This window comes from Cherax quadricarinatus, chromosome 1 (genome assembly GCF_038502225.1).
Source record: "Cherax quadricarinatus isolate ZL_2023a chromosome 1, ASM3850222v1, whole genome shotgun sequence".
Lineage (NCBI taxonomy): Eukaryota > Metazoa > Arthropoda > Malacostraca > Decapoda > Parastacidae > Cherax > Cherax quadricarinatus.
Window position 1 is genome coordinate 53,908,856 of NC_091292.1, and position 18,859 is coordinate 53,927,714.

The 18,859-nt window shown below is 39.3% G+C and overlaps 1 protein-coding gene across 1 annotated transcript in view; it reads right to left on the bottom strand.

Annotated features, from left to right (window-relative positions):
- Positions 1 to 18,859, bottom strand: part of Atg14 (autophagy related protein 14) — a 231,955-nt gene that overhangs the window by 26,139 nt on the left and 186,957 nt on the right. The window contains exon 6 of the mRNA XM_070082299.1: positions 8,411 to 8,564. Coding sequence (XP_069938400.1) covers positions 8,411 to 8,564 — 154 coding nt within the window. The remainder of the gene's footprint in view (positions 1 to 8,410; positions 8,565 to 18,859) is intronic.

The following is an 18,859-nucleotide window of genomic DNA, read 5'->3' on the forward strand; positions in this document are numbered from 1 at the left end:
AGTGCTCCCACCCCACACCTAGATAAGTGAACCCCATCCCTGGCATACATGTCATTTCTGTCATAAAAGAGGTCCCAGTTGTCAATGAATGTTACCGCATTTTCCTTACAGTATTTGTCCAGCCAGCAATTGACACCAATTGCTCTGGACAACCATTCATTTCCAACTCCTCTCCTTGGCAAAATGCCACATATGACAGGTTTCCCACCCTTCCTCCTAATTATCTCTATAGCTGACCTATACCTGCTAATCAGGTCTTCACTCCTACGTCTGCCAACATCATTGCCTCCAGCACTGAGACAGATAATAGGATTGCTCCCATTACCTCTCATGATGTCATCCAGACGGCTAACAATATCCTTCATCCCAGCCCCAGGAAAACACACTCTCTGCCTCCTACTCCTATCCTTCTAGCAGAATGCCCTATCCATGTACCTAATCTGGCTATTCCCAACAACAACAATGTTTTTACCTTCCCTGGCGTCGTCTTTCGTGATGCTCCCAGTAGTCGACTCACATTCGTCAGGTAGCATTACACCACTTGTGGGATTCGTCAAGACGTTGTCGATGGTCTTCATTGGGGTTTCTAGGGATGTCTCACTCACGTCTGCCAATGCTTCCTTGGTGCTCATTGTGGCATTCCCAGTAGAACACTCACATTCATCAGGTAGCACCGAGAATGGGTTGGAAGTTTCCACGGTAGTCTTCTGGTTTCTCGTTGTTTCTGCCTCTCCAACCTTTTTCTTGATCCTCAACTTGGCTCCATGTTGCCCGGCCACTGACCAAGCTCCCCTCTTAACCTGGGGACTCACAACAGGAGGATTACTACGAATCCTCTTGTTCTCCTCCGTTAATCGCCGTATCTCCAGCTTAGCAACTCTGAGCTCTTCTCTCAGCTGCTGGTAAAGTTGCTCAAGAGAGGGCATCCTGGTTCAGATTTCACAGAGAGCACACAAACAGGTCTTCACAGAGCTAAGTACACGTCACCACTGAGCTAAGTACACGTCACCACAACAATAAATACCATACGAAAATACAGTGCTGTTTTAATCCAAAAACATGGTCAAAGTTTTTTTTTCTCATTACGCATCGGAGGATCTCACCTTCAAGGACCATAACATTGTATCAATCGCATCTGCTAGAAAAATGACAGGATGGATAATGAGAACCTTCAAAACTAGGGAGGCCAAGCCCATGATGACACTCTTCAGGTCATTTGTTCTATCTAGGCTGGAATATTGCTGCACACTAACAGCACCTTTCAAGGCAGGTGAAATTGCTGACCTAGAAAATGTACAGAGAACCTTCACGGTGCGCATAACGGAGATAAAACACCTCAATTACTGGGAGCGCTTGAGGTTCCTAAACCTGTATTCCCTGGAATGCAGGCGGGAGAGATACACGATTATATACACCTGGAAAATCCTAGAGGGACTAGTACCAAACTTGCAAACGAAAAATCACTCACTACGAAAGCAAAAGACCTGGCAGACGATGCAACATCCCCCCAATGAAAAGCAGGGGTGTCACTAGCACGTTAAGAGACCATACAATAAGTGTCAGGGGCCCGAGACTGTTCAACTGCCTCCCAGCATACATAAGGGGGATTACCAACAGACCCCTGGCAGTCTTCAAGCTGGCACTGGACAAGCACCTAAAGTCGGTTCCTGACCAGCCGGGCTGTGGCTCGTACGTTGGTTTGCATGCAGCCAGCAGTAACAGCCTGGTTGATCAGGCTCTGATCCACCAGGCGGCCTGGTCACAGACCGGGCCGCGGGGGCGTTGACCCCCGGAACTCTCTCCAGGTAAACTCCAGGTAAACTGTGTGCTGCAGGATTTTTTTTATACTGCGCACACTGACCACATAGACCCATTCTTTCATATGTAGGCCTACCAGCTTTCTCTCACTAGATTTGAGGGCGCTAGAATTTAGGTGTACTAGTATGTCAAAAAATCTACTTTTTTTTACATGCTTTTAAATGGGGAAAATCAAGGTCGGAGCACTATACTCACGTGAACGTTGATCTACGTTTGGACAGTTTAACCCTTAAACGGTCCAAATGTATACATACGTTCTCTTGCACAGCACTCCGAATATTTTGAAAAAAAAAAAAAATAAAAAAAAAAAAAAAAAAAAAAAAAAAAAAAAAAAAAAAAAAAAAAAAAAAAAAATTGTTTCTTTTTATAGAAAAAAAAGAGCACATTTTTTTTAAGTGTTTTAGAATAAAAAAATTAGGGTCAGTACTTACAGAGATATGAGGCTGAGAAGTTGGCACTGGATGCTCACGTGACGGCAACATCGAGTCCTGCCACTTGCAGAAGTGTTGCCGATATACCTTTTTTTCTGTTTTTCATATTATTTTACATAATTTTTATGTTTGATAATTACAATTTATAGTAGTTCTTGTTATTTCATAATCATTCTTTGTTCTGACACTAGTATTAGGTACTCAAATTGTCACAAGCACATTGACAGGTGGACATTTACACCTGCTTTGGCCATCTATTGTCTTGGAATACATACAAAATATCTGTATATCCCAGCAATGTTCTGGATATGTGGGAGGAGAAGAGGAGAGAAAAGAAGAAGAAGAAGAAGAAGAAGAAGAAGAAGAAGAAGAAGATGAAGATGATGATGATGATGATGATGATGATGATGATGATGATGATGATGATGATGATGATGATTGATGATTGATGATTGATGATTGATGATGATGATGATTGATGATTGATGATGATGATTGATGATGATGATTGATGATTGATGATTGATGATGATGATGATGATGATTGATGATTGATGATGATGATTGATGATGATGATTGATGATGATGATGATTGATGATGATGATGATTGATGATGATGATGATTGATGATGATTGATGATTGATGACTGATGATTGATGATTGATGATGATGATAATGATGATGATGAGGAGGAGGAGGAGCATACACAGGGTGCAGTGATAACACTTAAGAAAAAAATTAGAGGTGACATTTGATGAGTATTGGCCCTTTGTTTTCCCTGGTACACAAACATGTCTGTCTGTCTATTTGTCTGTCAAGCTCCCTGTCTATCTGTCTATCAATCTAGCTCTCTGTCTCAGAGAGAGCCACAAGACTGCATCATCACGTTTACTCACATCTTCAAGCAGAGTATAGCACTTTGTCTGGATTTTTGGGTTATCCTAGGTAATTTATACTATGTATACTTGTATTTATGTGTACCTGTGAGACAGAGATAGACAGGCAAATTCAAAGAGACAGAGACAGATAGACAGAGACAGAGATCGACAGACCCTAAACTTGGGGTTAACATCACTTTCCTCTTAACCCTTTCAGGGTCCAAGGCCCAAATCTGGAGTCACGCACCAGTGTCCAAGAATTTTCAAAAAAAAAATTTGTTATTTTTTCTTATGAAATCGTAGAGAATCTTTTTGTGAAGGAAATAAAACAAAAAGTACGAAATTTGGTGGAAAATTGACGAAATTATGCTTTCACGAATTTTGATGTGCCAGCAATATTTACGAATCGGCGATTTTGCCGACTTTGACTCCCATTTTAGGCCAATTACATTATTCCAATCAACCAAATTCTTAGCTATTTCACTAGTATTACTTCTATTCTATCGATTGAGCACAAGAAATCGCCAAGTCAACTGTTTCAACTACAAAATAAAGTGATCGGAAATTGTTAATTTGGCCAATTTAACACAAAGTTCAAAATATTCCAATTTCAAAATAGGGTCCAGAATGAACAATGTAGGCATTCCTGGCACTAAACTAACATTTCCTCTGTTCATTAGTTATGTTTTGAGGCTTTACAAATAAATTCCATTTTGATTTTTTATTCACATAATGAATTTTTATTCACACCAAAAAATAGAAGATTTACTGTTATGCAATACTGTAATAATTGTATAAATATCATCACCATATTTGTGAATGTATATTAGACCCACCAGCTGACGTGTATTAGACGTGTGAGGTCGTTTGTTTAGTCTTGAATATCGGCAAAAATTTAACATTTCTGCTACTTTGAGCTCAGTTTCAAGCCATTTCCAGTGCTAAAACCAATCAAAATCATCTATATTTCTGTAATATGTCTTCCATTCTATCAAATGAGACCAAGAAATCGCAAATACAACTATAAGAAACATACGAAAAAACACTGCAAAGTTGCTGTTTTAATCGAAAAATCATGATTTCATTTTTTTTCTCTCATTATACACAGTGTGCTTCAGGATCTGTTTTATGTGGTGCACACATACCACATAGATGTATTCTCTCATATCTAGGCCCAAATGTACCACTCACAGTTTATCAGAGTGAGCTGAGCTCATGGCGTAGATCTACGGTTTGGACCCTGAACGTAAAGCCGTAGATCTACGGGACGGACCATGAAAGGGTTAAAAAAGGAGTGTTAATATGACATTACATCAGTGAATCCTTGGTGTTTGCCTCACTGTTTGCTCTAGCTGGCACTCCCACAAGGTACTAAGTGGTCCCAGATTTTTTTAATATGGTGCACACTGAGTGTTAAAACCCATTCTATGCTGACCAGGCATCTCAGGGCAATTGTGCCAAATTTGGAGGCAGGAAAATTAAAACATATACATTCGTTTGGGGCACTACACGTAAGGACGTATATATACGTTTGGACCATTTAGGGGTTAAGGGTTAATAATTGTATAAATAATATCAGCGCATTCGTGAAAGCATATTAGACCCACCAGTTGATAATAGCTAAATTCACATCAAGAACACATAAGAAATCTATAGCAGCTGGTGCAGTCTACAGACTACCACACTCAAACACTTACACTTTTAGCAATAACCGTAGAAACATGATAATTGAGTCAGAGTTGAATAAACACCGTCCGATACTAGCAGGAGATTTCAACATCAACCTTATCCAAGCAACTGACCCTCCAGAGAGAGCTAGATGACAGTAATAATATTGATAAAGATATCAAAATTTTTTTTACATAAAACCCTAAACTCTACAACAAATATTGTCCAATCAAAATGAAACAGATCGCAGAAAAGAGGCTAAACAGCCCATGGCTAACTAGAAGTATCCTCAAATCTATTAATAAAAAATACCAACTTGAAAAGCAATTCAGATTAGGCTTAATTACTAAAGAATTTACTAAAAGATACACATCAATACTAACAAAACTAATACGTAAATCAAAGCAAATGTATTATGAAAATAGATTTTGTGAAATGACAGGTGACATGAAAACTACCTGGCAAACACTCTCCAAAATTTTGGCCTCAAGGAAACTGACTGGAAATACAGAGATAGATTTGACTAAACCAGATGAACCTCACATGCAACCTATAGACAAGGCCGACAAATTTAATGTCTTCTTCTCTACTGTAGGATCAAAGCAAGCGAGTCAAATTCCTAGCTCAAAAACCCATCCGAGCAAGTACCTCACTGGCAACTATCCAAATACTCTATTTCTAGCTTCAACTAATCCCACTGAAGTCTCACTCATCATTAAATCATTAAAAAACAAATCAGGTGATCTAGATAACTTGCCGCCATTCATATATAAAAAAGCTGCACCAGAACTGTAGCCCATTATTGCAACAATGTTTAACAAATCTTTAGCTTCGTCAACCTTCCCATCCATACTCAAGACAGCAAGGGTCACCCTGATCCACAAAGGTGGAGATCCAACTGATTTGAACAATTACAGACCCATATCAAACTTGCCCTTACTCTCCAAGATATTTGAAAAAATAATACACAAGCGACTTTACTCCTACCTTACATCCAACAACATACTTAACCCATGCCAGTTTGGATTTAGACCAAAAAAAAAGCACGAATGATGCTATTATACAAATGCTTGACCTAATATACACAGCTCTCGATAAGAATGAATATCCCCTGGGGCTCTTTATCGACCTAAGAAAAGCATTCGACACAGTTGACCACAATCTCTTGCACCTCAAACTGAATCATTACGGCATAAGAGGACATTCTCTTGATTACCTAAAATCCTATCTTAACAACAGACACCAATAAGTACATACAAGTGGAGTCAACTCCGCTATCCAACCTGTAGCTGTAGGAGTACCCCAAGGTAGTGTCCTAGGCCCACTTCTCTTTCTCATCTACATCAATGATCTCCCCAATGCATACCAACTCCTTACACCAGCTCTATTCGCATATGACACTACATATGTCTACTCCCATTCAGACCCAGCTGTGCTTGAAAACAATGTAAACAATGAACTGTTAAAGATATATGATTGGATGATGACCAGCAAACTAACATTCAACATAGACAAAACTTACTTCATGCTGTTTGGCAACAGAGCCTCAAATATTTAACTCAACATACTGTTAAATGGTTCCCCTATATCAAGACACATGGAGGGCAAATTTCTAGGTCTTCTCCTTGACTGTAATCTTAAATTTCAGTCCCATACCCATCACATAGCCAAGAAAGTTTCCAAATCAGTAGGAATCCTTTCCAAGATACACTACTATGTACCACAAATGACTCTCCTTTCCCTGTACAACTCTCTAATATATCCTTACCTCACCTATGGTATCTGTGCCTGGGGCTCAACCACAGCCAACCACCTTAGACCCTTAATAATCCAACAAAAAGCTGCTGTGCAGGTGATAACCAGCTCCTGTGCTAGACAGCACACCCCACCACTTTTTAAAAGACTCAACTTGCCAAATATACAAGACATACACTCTTATTATTGTGCCTAATACATATCATATACAGAACTTTAAACTCCACTGTAAACCCTCTCCTAAGGCCCTTTTCAACATCCCTCGAGTAAGAATCTCACTATGCAAGAACGCTATGCATATAAAAGGCCCTAAGATCTGGAACTCGCTACCGGAATAGGTCAAGGATTCCCAGACAAGTTATAAGTTTAGGACTCTGCTAAAAAATCATCTTATCTCACAATATTAACCAAATCAACTAAAGATCTAGTGACTAGTTTTATCATGTGACCTCCTAGCTTTTAATTCTGCCATTCCATAAAATATTACCACTTGCACCATTCCTTGTAAATTAGATTTTGTACTAAGTATACATAAGATTTATTAAGTCCAAATAAGATTGTAAAACAGCTAACCACTATTCTATGTTTAGTTTTAAGCAATAATTACTATGTACTATTATCTTATCTAGTTTTAATTAGTTACTATGTATTAGGATTAGTTTGCCTGCAATGCATTGGAATAATAGTGGCTATCTTTGTACTTAGCAAATCAAAACTGTAATTACACATTGTAACCTTTACAAAGAAATAAAATTATTATTATTATGTATTGGATGCATGATGTGACTTGTTTATTCCTGAATATCTGCAAAATCCAACATTTCCACTACTTTAAGCTCAATTTCACAATATTTTCAGTTGTAAAAGCAATCAAAATCATCTCTATTTCTGTAATATATCTTCCCTTTTCTCAATACGTATACTGCAGGATTTGTTTCATACAGCGCACACTTACCACAAAGACCCATTCTCTCATATCTAGGTGCAAATTTACTGCTCACAGTTTATCTGAGTGAGCTGAGCTCATGACGTAGTTCTACAGCACGGACCCTGGCTGTAAACCCACAGAGCAATGGCACGGATCCTCAAGTGGTTAAAAACATGTTTTTCTAACCAATTCAGGAATGTTGAATTCAAATCTGAACATCTTACATTGTGTGAGGATCATAGTAAATTCCTAACATGAAGTTTCTACTCAGCGCCTCAATGCAGCCTGAAAGAACTCGTGGCCTTCAGTCACCTATGACTTTGAAGGATTTGAGGCTGAGGAGGATGTAAACCAGGAGACTGGGGCAATCAGACTGGAGGTTGATGAAGAGGATGTGGAGGAGTTAATTCAGGACCATAGACAGGAGTTGACAACAAAGGAGCTCCAGGAATCAGTAGAGACGGATGAAGATAGTGGGGAGGCAGAAGTAGAGGAAGATGACCATAGGAAAACAGGTGAAGAAATTCAGTAGTTTACTCATTGGAAAAGTGTGTGAAAAGAATCATAAGAAAATACAATGAAAAACTGAACTCACTTCCTGTGTTTTTAAAAATAATATTTTATCTCATATTATGAGCCTCAGAAAAAGCAATAGAAACAAACGACTCTACACAGTTTCTTTAACAGGAAGGGGTTGGAAAGGGCTTCGTTTTTTAACCAGTAACCTCCTCTCCACCCTCTCCCCAAGCACCACACCATCCACTATTCAAGTCCAAGGTACAGTAAAGGTTGCACTTCTGGGGTCTTGCAATGAATTACCATAAAGCCATTTTTTGGGGGTTTGAGTTACGACACATTTTTTGGAATGGATTAATATTATAACTCAAGGAACCATTGTACATTATATGCAAATCTGACAGTTCTCTTACCTATAACACAATTTTTTTGGTAGAGTAACATCTAGGTAAAAAGCCAAGGTGTTGACAAGTTGGGCGAGGTAAGTAAGGCCGGCACATACGCTAAAACCTTCTGACCGCATAAGAATGTCTCCACTGACTTCACCTTCACCTCCTCTGTTCATTACTGTTTAAAAAATAAAAAAGAATTTATTACATAAACAGTCAATAATTTTCATGTAAAACTAGATCCTTTCTGCAGCAACTACACAGCTAGCTACAGAAATGCTACATACAATTATAAAATGTTAAATATTATTTGCACTAAGCTCCACCAAGATAGAAAACTGCTATTTAATCCTTTTGCTGTTGGTCACGTAGATCTGCATGATTGAGGTCAGTGTTATTCACACAGACCTATGTATAATCATGCCCCATGCAGTGTATGATGTGAACAGTTAGCATCACACTATGTTTGGGATAAAATGGCAATTTTGATCTCTTAGGGTGGTTTTCATTGATTCATTTACAGTTTTTTTTTTGGTGTCAACTGATGGACTGGAAGTTATATTAGTGAAAAGGAAAAGATTATGGTTGGTTTCAGACCAAACTTGACCTGATAAATTAGACATGTGCAACACTTGGGTATATTTATTGAGGAAACGTTTTGCCACACAGTGGCTTCATCAGTCCATACAAAGGAGAAAGGTGAAGAACAGGAGGAGTTTGAGGTAATCAGTCCCTTAGCCTTGAGGAGATGTAATCAGACCATCAATCTTGAAAAGAATACAGCATGTGCACGAAGAAGTGGTTTATATACTATAAACAGTTAATGTGAAGCAGTCGTAGGTGGTATCACACCTGACAAATCCAAAGGTGGAAGTAGGTATTAAGATCCCAAGATGTTGCTTTGTCTGGCAGGTATGCCGATAAATGGTTGAGAGAACTGACAAGTTGATAAATTAGACACATGTATATAAAGATACGCAAGTGTTGCACATGTGTCTAATTTATTAACTTGTCAGTACAGTGGACCCCCGACATTCGATGGCATCAACATTCGATGGCATCGACATTCGATAAATCCGACATTCGATGCATTATAACGCAAAAATTTCACCTCGACATTCGATGGGAAACCCGACATTCGATACGATTTGTACGAGAAGTGTCCACGTGTGGCCTGAACTGCCCCGTGTGTGCCAGTGTTTACAAGCCAGCCAGTGTGCGCGCATCTAAGGATACATTCGGTACATTCCATATCATCCATATTATCACTGTTTTTGGTGCTTGTTTCTGCAAAATAAGTAACCATGGGCCCCAAGAAAGCTTCTAGTGCCAACCCTTCGAGAAAAAAGGTGCTAATGACTACTGAAATGAAGAGAGAGATAATTGCAAAGTACAAAAGTGAAGTGCGTGTGTCGGAGTGCATGATGATTTGGTAAAGAAATTGCCTGCAACTAGTGGTGTTGCGAGTGAATTTAAGGCCAGCAAAGGTTGGTTTGAAAGATTTAAGAATCACAGTGGCATACACAGTGTGGTAAGGCATGGTGAGGCTGCCAGTTCAAGTCCTAATGAAAGGGGATTCCCCTTCTAAACACTAACACCATCCACACTCTCCCCTCCTCCTATCCCATCAATCATCACCAGATCTTCATTAACCCTTTGAGGGTCGACAGGCCCTCTCCGAAACTCGTTCTCAGGGTCGGCCAAATTTAAAAAAAAAAAAAATTATTTTCTCTTATGAAAAGATAGAGAATCTTTTCCCGATCATAAAGACACCAAAAGTTTGAAATTTGATAGAAAACTTACGGAATTATGCTCTCGCAAAGTTAGCGGTCTCGGCGATGTTTACGCATCGGTGATTTTGCCCACTTTGAGCCCCATTTTCGGCCAATTTCACTGTACTAGTCAACAAAAAACATGAATATTTCGCTAGAACTCCATTTTTTCTATCGAATGGGTGCAAGAAACCACTCATTTATGAAATTCAACTATCCAGTACAGTGGTCGGAATTTAGCAATTTTGCCAATTTCACACAAATTTCAAAAGATGCCAATTTCTGAATAGGGCCCAGAATAAACAAGAAAGACATTCCTGGCACTAAAATGACATTTCCTCTAGTCATTAGTCATGTCTCAAGGCCCCTCTTATATTCTTTTGCTTTCCACTTTGAATTTTTATTTTCACAAAAAATATAAGATTTACTGTTATGCAGACTACTGCATTAGTGTAAAAAATGGTATAAATATTATTGGTGCACTTGTGAAAGAATATTAGACTCACCAGTTGACGTGTATTGCACGCTTGGCACGATTTGTTTACTTTTGAAGTTTGGTAAAAATCGAACATTTCTGCTACTTTGAGCTCAATTTCAAGGCACCTTTCTTTATAAAACCAGTCAAAATCATCTCAATTTCTGTAATATGTCTTCCATTCTGTAAAATGAGACCAAGAAAACTAGAATACAACAATAAATACCATATGAAAATACACTGCAAAGTCGCTGATTTATTAAAAAAAATGGTCAAAGTTTTTTTTTTTCTCATTATGCACTGTGTGCTGCAGGATTTTTTTTAGACTGTGCACACTGACCACATAGACCCATTCTTTCATATGAAGGCCTACCAGCTTTCTCCCACTAGATTTGAGGCCGCTAGAATTTATGAGTACTAGTACGTCAAAAACCCCTACGCCTAAGACGTACTAGTACGACGAAAACCCCCAAAGGGTTAAAGGTAAGTGTGAATTATTCTATTGTTATTAATCTATTGTTATTGTTGTTATTGTAATTATTCTATTGCATTAAACTTAATATTTCATGTGGTAAAAATTTTTTTTTCATACTTTTGGGTGTCTTGCACGGATTAATTTGATTTCCATTATTTCTTATGGGGAAAATTAATTCGTCTTTCGATATTTTCGACATTCGATGGCTCTCAGAAACGGATTAATATCTAATGTCGGGGGTCCACTGTACTCTCAACCATTTATCTACATTCCTGTCAGACACAGCAATATCTTGGGGTCTTAATACAGGGAAATATTCACTTGCCTAATCTTTAGGCATGACCTACTTCCACATTTGGATTTGTGATACCACCTATGACTGCTTCACCTCACCTGTCCACAGTATAGAAGCCACTTCTGTGCACATATGCTGTATTCTTTTCAAGATTGATGGACTGATTACATTATCTCAAGGCTGAGGGACTGATTACCTCAAGCTACTCCTGTTCTTCACCATTCTCCTTTGTATTGACCGATGAAGCCACTGTGTGGCAAAACGTCTCCTCAATAAAGATACCCAAGTGTTGCACATGTGTCTAATGTATCAACTTGTCGGTTCCCTGAACTATTTATCTACATACTTGACCTGCAACAGGCCTCAAATTGACAGAAATGGTAGATTTTTAGCAATTTTCCTGTTGAAAGGTAGGGGAACCCCTACCACAACCTGGTCTGTTTTATGGGTTTTTACTGGGTTTGTTTCAATTATTGGGACAGCTTAAAACATACACACACATTCTGTGTTATGGTTTGTTTATTAAGCAATAAATAGGGAAAAGCATCAAATTTCTGTATGACATTGGATTCAAAATGGAGGGCAAGTACAGTGGACTCCCGCATACCGATGGCATCACATAATGATTAATCCGCATACCGCTTGCTTTAATCGCAAAAATTTTGCCTCGCATACCGCTTGCTTTAATCGCAAAAATTTTGCCTCGCATACCGCTTAAAAACCCGCTCACCGATTTTCGTCCGAGACGCGTCCAATGTGCGGCCTGAGCCACGCTCACATGTTCCGCCGGTGGCATTGTTTACCAGCCAGCCTCCGTGGTAACATCCAAGCATACAATCGGAATATTTCGTATTATTACAGTGTTTTCGGTGCTTTTTCTGGAAAATAAGTGACCATGGGCCCCAAGAAAGCTTCTAGTGCCAACCCTACAGCAATAAGGGTGATAATTACAATAGAGATGAAGAAAAAGATCATTGATAAGTATGAAAGTGGAGTGCGTGTCTCCGAGCTGGCCAGGTTGTATAATAAACCCCAATCAACCATCGCTACTATTGGTGGTACAGCTGCTGCTGCTGCACTGTCAGCTGCTGCTGCTGCTGTAGCATCGTCTGCTGCTGCTGTAACATCGTCTGTTGCTGCTGTAGCATCGTCTGTTGCTGCTGTACCACCGTCAGCTGCTGCTGCTGCTGTAGCATCGTCTGCTGCTGCTGTAACATCGTCTGTTGCTGCTGTAGCATCGTCTGTTGCTGCTGTACCACCGTCAGCTGCTGCTGCTGCTGTAGCATCGTCTGCTGCTGCTGTAACATCGTCTGTTGCTGCTGTAGCATCATCTGTTGCTGCTGTACCACCGTCAGCTGCTGCTGCTGCTGTAGCATCGTCTGCTGCTGCTGTAACATCGTCTGTTGCTGCTGTAGCATCGTCTGCTGCTGCTGTAGCATCGTCTGTTGCTGCTGTACCACCGTCAGCTGCTGCTGCTGCTGTAGCATCGTCTGCTGCTGCTGTAGCATCGTCTGCTGCTGCTGTAGCATCGTCTGTTGCTGCTGTACCACCGTCAGCTGCTGCTGCTGCTGTAGCATCGTCTGCTGCTGCTGTAGCATCGTCTGTTGCTGCTGTACCACCGTCAGCTGCTGCTGCAGCATCGTCTGCTGCTGCTGTAGCATCGTCTGCTGCTGCTGTATCACTGTCAGCTGCTGCTGCTGCTGCTGTAGCACCGTTGTTGGTGTGGCTTATTGAGAATACCAAGAAACAATTAACCCCAGAGGATTTGCCACCCAGGATAACCCAAAAAAGTCAGTGTCATCGAAGACTGTCTAACTTATTTCCATTGGGGTCCTTAATCTTGTCTCCCAGGATGCAACCCACACCAGTCGACTAACACCCAGGTGAACAGGGAAAAATGCCTGGAACTAGTGCTCATATTGGTGAATTTAAAGCCAGCAAAGGTTGGTTTGAGAGATTTAAGAATCGTAGTGGCATACACAGTGTGATAAGGCCTGTTCTGGAAGAAAATGCAAAACAGGACCTACAGTACTCAGGAGGAAAAGGCACTCCCAGGACACAGTGTCTCATCAGTCATTGCTGCATCTTCAATAAAGGTAAGTGTCATTTATTCTTCATTTAGTAGACTAGTACATGCACAATATATACTGTGCATGTACTACTCTACTATTGTGCATGTATCCTTCTCTTTGTGTGTAGGAAAATGTATATTTCATGTGGTAAAAATTTTTTTTTTCATACTTTTGGGTGTCTTGCACGGATTAATTTGATTTCCATTATTTCTTATGGGGAAAATTCATTCGCATACCGATTATTTCGCATAACAATGACCCCTCTTGCATGGATTAAAATCGGTATGCGGGGGTCCACTGTATTATATAGGCCTCAGATAGGCTGGGGGTTCATGACTCATGAACACAAGGTAGATGGCCTTAGGCTGGAATGCCTACAGTGCTTGTTTTACTTTTTTGAACTGGGAATGATGAAAATAGTGTAAAATTGGCCAAATTGTCAATTTCCATGCACCTGATAGGGTAGTTCTGATGGTTGAATTAGCAGTTTTCTTGTGATCAATGAGTATTGTCACCAATTATTCCAATGCTCTTTAACCCTTTGACTGTTTTGGTCGTATATATACGTCTTACTAGCCAGTGTTTCAGACGTATATATACTCAATAATTCTAGCGGCTTCAAATCAAGTGGAAGAAAGCTGGTAGGCCTACATGTGAGAGAATGGGTCTGTGTGGTCAGTGTGCACCACATAAAAAAAATCCTGCAGCACACAGTGCGTAATGAGAAAAAAAAAAACTGATCGTTTTTTTGGATTAAAACGCCGACTTTGAGGTGTATTTTCGTATAGTATTTATCGATGTATTTGCGTTTTCATGGTCTTAGGTGATAAAATGGAAAACATATTACAGAAATTGAGATGATTTTCATTACTTTGACGATGAAAACGACCTTGAAACTGAGCTCAAAGTAGCAGAAATGTTCGATTTTTACCAATGTTCAGGAGTAAACAAATCACACCACACATCCAATACACGTCAACTGGAGAGTCTAATATTCTTTCACTAGTGCACTGATATTATTTATACCATTTTTACAATAATGCAGTAGTCTGCATAACAGTAAATTTTGTATTTTTTTGTATGAATAAAAAATCAAAATAGAAAGCAATAATAATATAAGAGGGGCCTAGAGATGTGACTAATGAACAGAGGATATGTTATTTTAGTGCCAAGAATGTCTACCTTGTTTATTCTGGACCCTATTTTGAAAATGGCATCTTTTTTAGTTTGCGTGAAATTGGCCAAATTGCCAATTTCTTACCACAATATTGGGTAGTCCAAATTGGTAAATGGGCGGTTTCTTGTACTCAGCTGATAGATAAAATGGAGTTCTAAAGAAATAGCTATGAGTTTGGTCAACTGGAAAAACGGAATTGGCTGAAAATAGGGCTCAAAGTCGGCGAAATCGCCAATACGCATATGTCGCTGAGACCGCTAACTTTGCGGGAGCGTAATTCCATGAGTTTTCGACCAAATTTCAAACTTTTGGTGTCATTACCATCGGGAAAAGATTCTCTATCATTTCATAAGAAAAAATAATTTTTTTTTTTTCAAAAATTTAGCGACATAGAATGACAGTTTCAGAAAGGGGCCTGAAACAGTGAAAGGGTTAACAAATCCACTGAATCATCTACCTTCCCAAAAATCCTCAAAATAGCGAGGGTTACTCCGATCCATAAAGGAGGTGACCAAGCTGACTTGAATAACTATAGACCAATATCTAACTTACCACTGCTCTCTAAAATCTTTGTAAAATTAATTCATAGACGGATCCATTCCTACCTCGTTTCACACAACATATTAAACCCTTGTCAGTTTGGATTCAGAAATAAAAAGAAGCACAAATGACGCTATCATACACATGCTAGAATTAATATATACCGCACTTGAAAAGAAAGAAGTCCCGCTGGGCATTTTCATTGATTTACATAAAGCTTTCGATACAGTCGACCATGAACTACTGTACTCCAAATTAATGCACTATGGTATCAGAGGCCACTCCCTCAACTACCTAAAGTCATACCTTAGTAACAGAACTCAATATGTGTATGCAAATGATGCAAACTCCTCCACCCAACCAATCACAGTAGGAGCCCCACAAGGAAGCGTCCTTGGACCACTCCTCTTTCTCATCTATATCAATGATCTACCGAATGCATCACAGCTACTCAAACCCATATTATTTGCAGATGACACTACATATGTATTTTCCCACCCAAACGCAGTCATACTAGCAAACACAGTCAATGCTGAATTACAGAAAATATCTGCCTGGATGATGACTAACAAACTTACCCTGAACACTGATAAAACCTATTTCATCCAGTATGGAAACAAAGCTGCAAATGATCGAATTAACATTACGCTAAATGGATCATCAGTCATGAGACTCACAGAGGGAAAATTCCTAGGTATCCACCTTGACAGTAGCCTTAAGTTCCGGTCACACATGCAACAAATCACCAAGAAAATCTCCAAGATTGTAGGCATACTATCAAAGATAAAGTACTACGTTCCACAATCAGCTCTCCTGGCACTGTATCATTCACTCATATACCCTTATCTTACATATGGAATTTGTGCATGGGGGTCAACAACATCCAATCACCTAAAACCCCTAATAACCCAGCAAAAGGCAGCAGTAAGAATGATAACAAATTCCCACTCCCACCAGCATACTCCACCAATTTTCAAAAGTCTGAATCTGCTTACCATTAAGAACATCCATACTTATTCATGTGCCTACTACATACACAGAACAATACACACAAATATAAACCCCCCACTCAAACTTTTCCTCACCAATCTAAACAGGACACGACCACAACACAAGACACAAATCTCTTTTTGATATACAGTGGACCCCCGGTTCGCGATGCTATCGGTATCCGATAAATCCGGTAACCGATGCATTATATCGCAGAAAATTTGCCTCGCTTCCCGATACAAAACCCGGTATGCGATGTGGTTCATACGAGACGTGTCCATGTGTGGCCTGAACTGCCCCGTGTGTGCCAGTGTTTACAAGCCAGCCAGTGTGCGCGCATCTAAGGATACATTCGGTACATTCCATATTATCACTGTTTTTGGTGCCTGTTTTTGCAAAGTAAGTCACCATGGGCCCCAAGAAAGCTCCTAGTGCCAACCCTTCGAGACCAAGGGTGCTAATGACTGTTGAAGTGAAGAAAGAGATAATTGCAAAGTATGAAAGTGGAGTGCGTGTGTCGGAGCTGGTCAGGTTGTATAGCAAACCCCAATCAACCATCTCTACTATAGTGAGCAAGAAAACGGCAATCAAGGAAGCTGTTCTTGCAAAAGGTGCAACTGTGATTACGAAACAGCGACTGCAAGTGTTAGAAAATGTTGAGAGACTGTTATTGGTGTGGATAAATGAAAAACAGATAGCAGGAGATAGCATCTCTCAAGCAATCATTTGTGAAAAGGCTAGGAAGTTGCATGATGATTTGGTAAAAAAATTGCCTGCAACTAGTGGTGATGTGAGTGAATTTAAGGCCAGCAAAGGTTGGTTTGAAAGATTTAAGAATCGTAGTGGTATACATAGTGTGATTAGGCATGGTGAGGCTGCCAGTTATGTTGTGCGACAGAAGTCCAGTGACTCTCAAGCTGGTCCTAGTGGCATTAAAAGAAGAAGGGAAGTAACCCCGGAAAAGGACTTGCTACCTCAAGTCCTAATGGAGGGGGATTCCCCTTCTAAATGCTAACATCATCCACACTCTCCCCTCCTCCCATCCCATCAATCATCACCAGATCTTCATTAAAGGTAAGTGTCAATTATTCTTTCGTTATTTGTTATTTATTGTTATTGTTGTTATTGTAATTACTATTCTATTGCATTAAACTTAATATTTCATGTGGTAAAAGTTTTTTTTTTCATACTTTTGGGGGTCTTGCACGGATTAATTTGATTTCCATTATTTCTTACGGGGAAAATTGATTCGCTTTCCGATATTTTTGGTTTACGATGAGCTCTCACGAACGGATTAGTATCGCGAACCGGGGGTCCACTGTACCTCGTTCCATATCACACTGTGTAAAAACTCTACACACATAAAGGGCCCCAAAATATGGAATTCATTACCAGAAGATATTAAAGTAACCCAGTCTGAAAATCAATTTAAGACACTTCTCAAAAGCCACTTAATCACCCTAGACTAAATGCTATATACACAGTATACATTTACTCACCTATGTACTCCCACATCATACACACATACACATACAGAGGTACAAAAAAAATACAGATAAGAGCAGTATGCCAAAGCCACTTATACTATGCATAGCATTACGGGCTGGCTTAAAATTAACTTAAGATTAACTAAGCAATGATTATTATTATTATTATAATCAAAAAGAAGCGCTAAGCCACAAGGACTATACAGCGCTGCTACTAAGTAATGATGAAATCAGTGATAAAACATTAATGTAAACAGATAACTATAAAGCACAAGTGAGTATTACAAAGACAGGTCATATGGTTGCATTCAGTTAGGTAGTGATTCTGTTAGGTAGTGTATTTAAAAAAAATAAAGTTAGATTGGGTTTTAGGTTTAACATTTATGTGATATAATTGTGAGAAACATTTAAGATATACAATTTATAATGTTCAGTTATTCAGTATTTATTTGGTTTTGGGTGAGTAAGTAATCTTTGAGAAGAGACTTGAATTTATAAACAGGTTGTGTTTCTTTTATATTTACAGGTAATGAATTCCAGATTTTAGGGCCTTTTATGTGCATTGAGTTTTTGCATAGTGTGAGATGGACACGAGGAACATCAAAGAGTGATCTGTGCCTTGTGTTATGGTCATGTGTTCTGTTGAGGTTGGCAAGGAGATGTTTGAGGGGAGGGTTAATATCAGAGTTAAGTGTTCTATGTATGTAATAGGTGCAGTAATAAGTATGGATGTTTTGTATGGTGAGTAGGTTTAGTGTATTGAATATTGGTGGAGTGTGCTGCCTGTAGTGAGAATTTGTTATCATTCTAACTGCAGCCTTTTGTTGGGTAATTAGTGGTCTGAGATGGTTAATTGTTGTTGAGCCCCATGCACAAATTCCATAGGTGAGATAGGGGTAAATAAGAGAGTGATATAGGGCCAGGAGGGCTGACTGTGGAACATAGTACCGTATCTTCGATAGTATGCCTACAGTCTTGGAAATTTTCTTAGAAATTTGATGTATATGTGTATGAAATTTGAGTCTATTATCAAGGTGGATTCCTAAGAATTTTCCCTCTGTTAGTTTTGTGATAGGTGATCCATTTATCATTATGTTAAGAGGGACATCTGTAGCTCTGTTACCAAACTGAATGAAGTAGGTTTTGTCAATGTTTAGTGTAAGTTTGTTAGTCCTCATCCAGGTAGATAT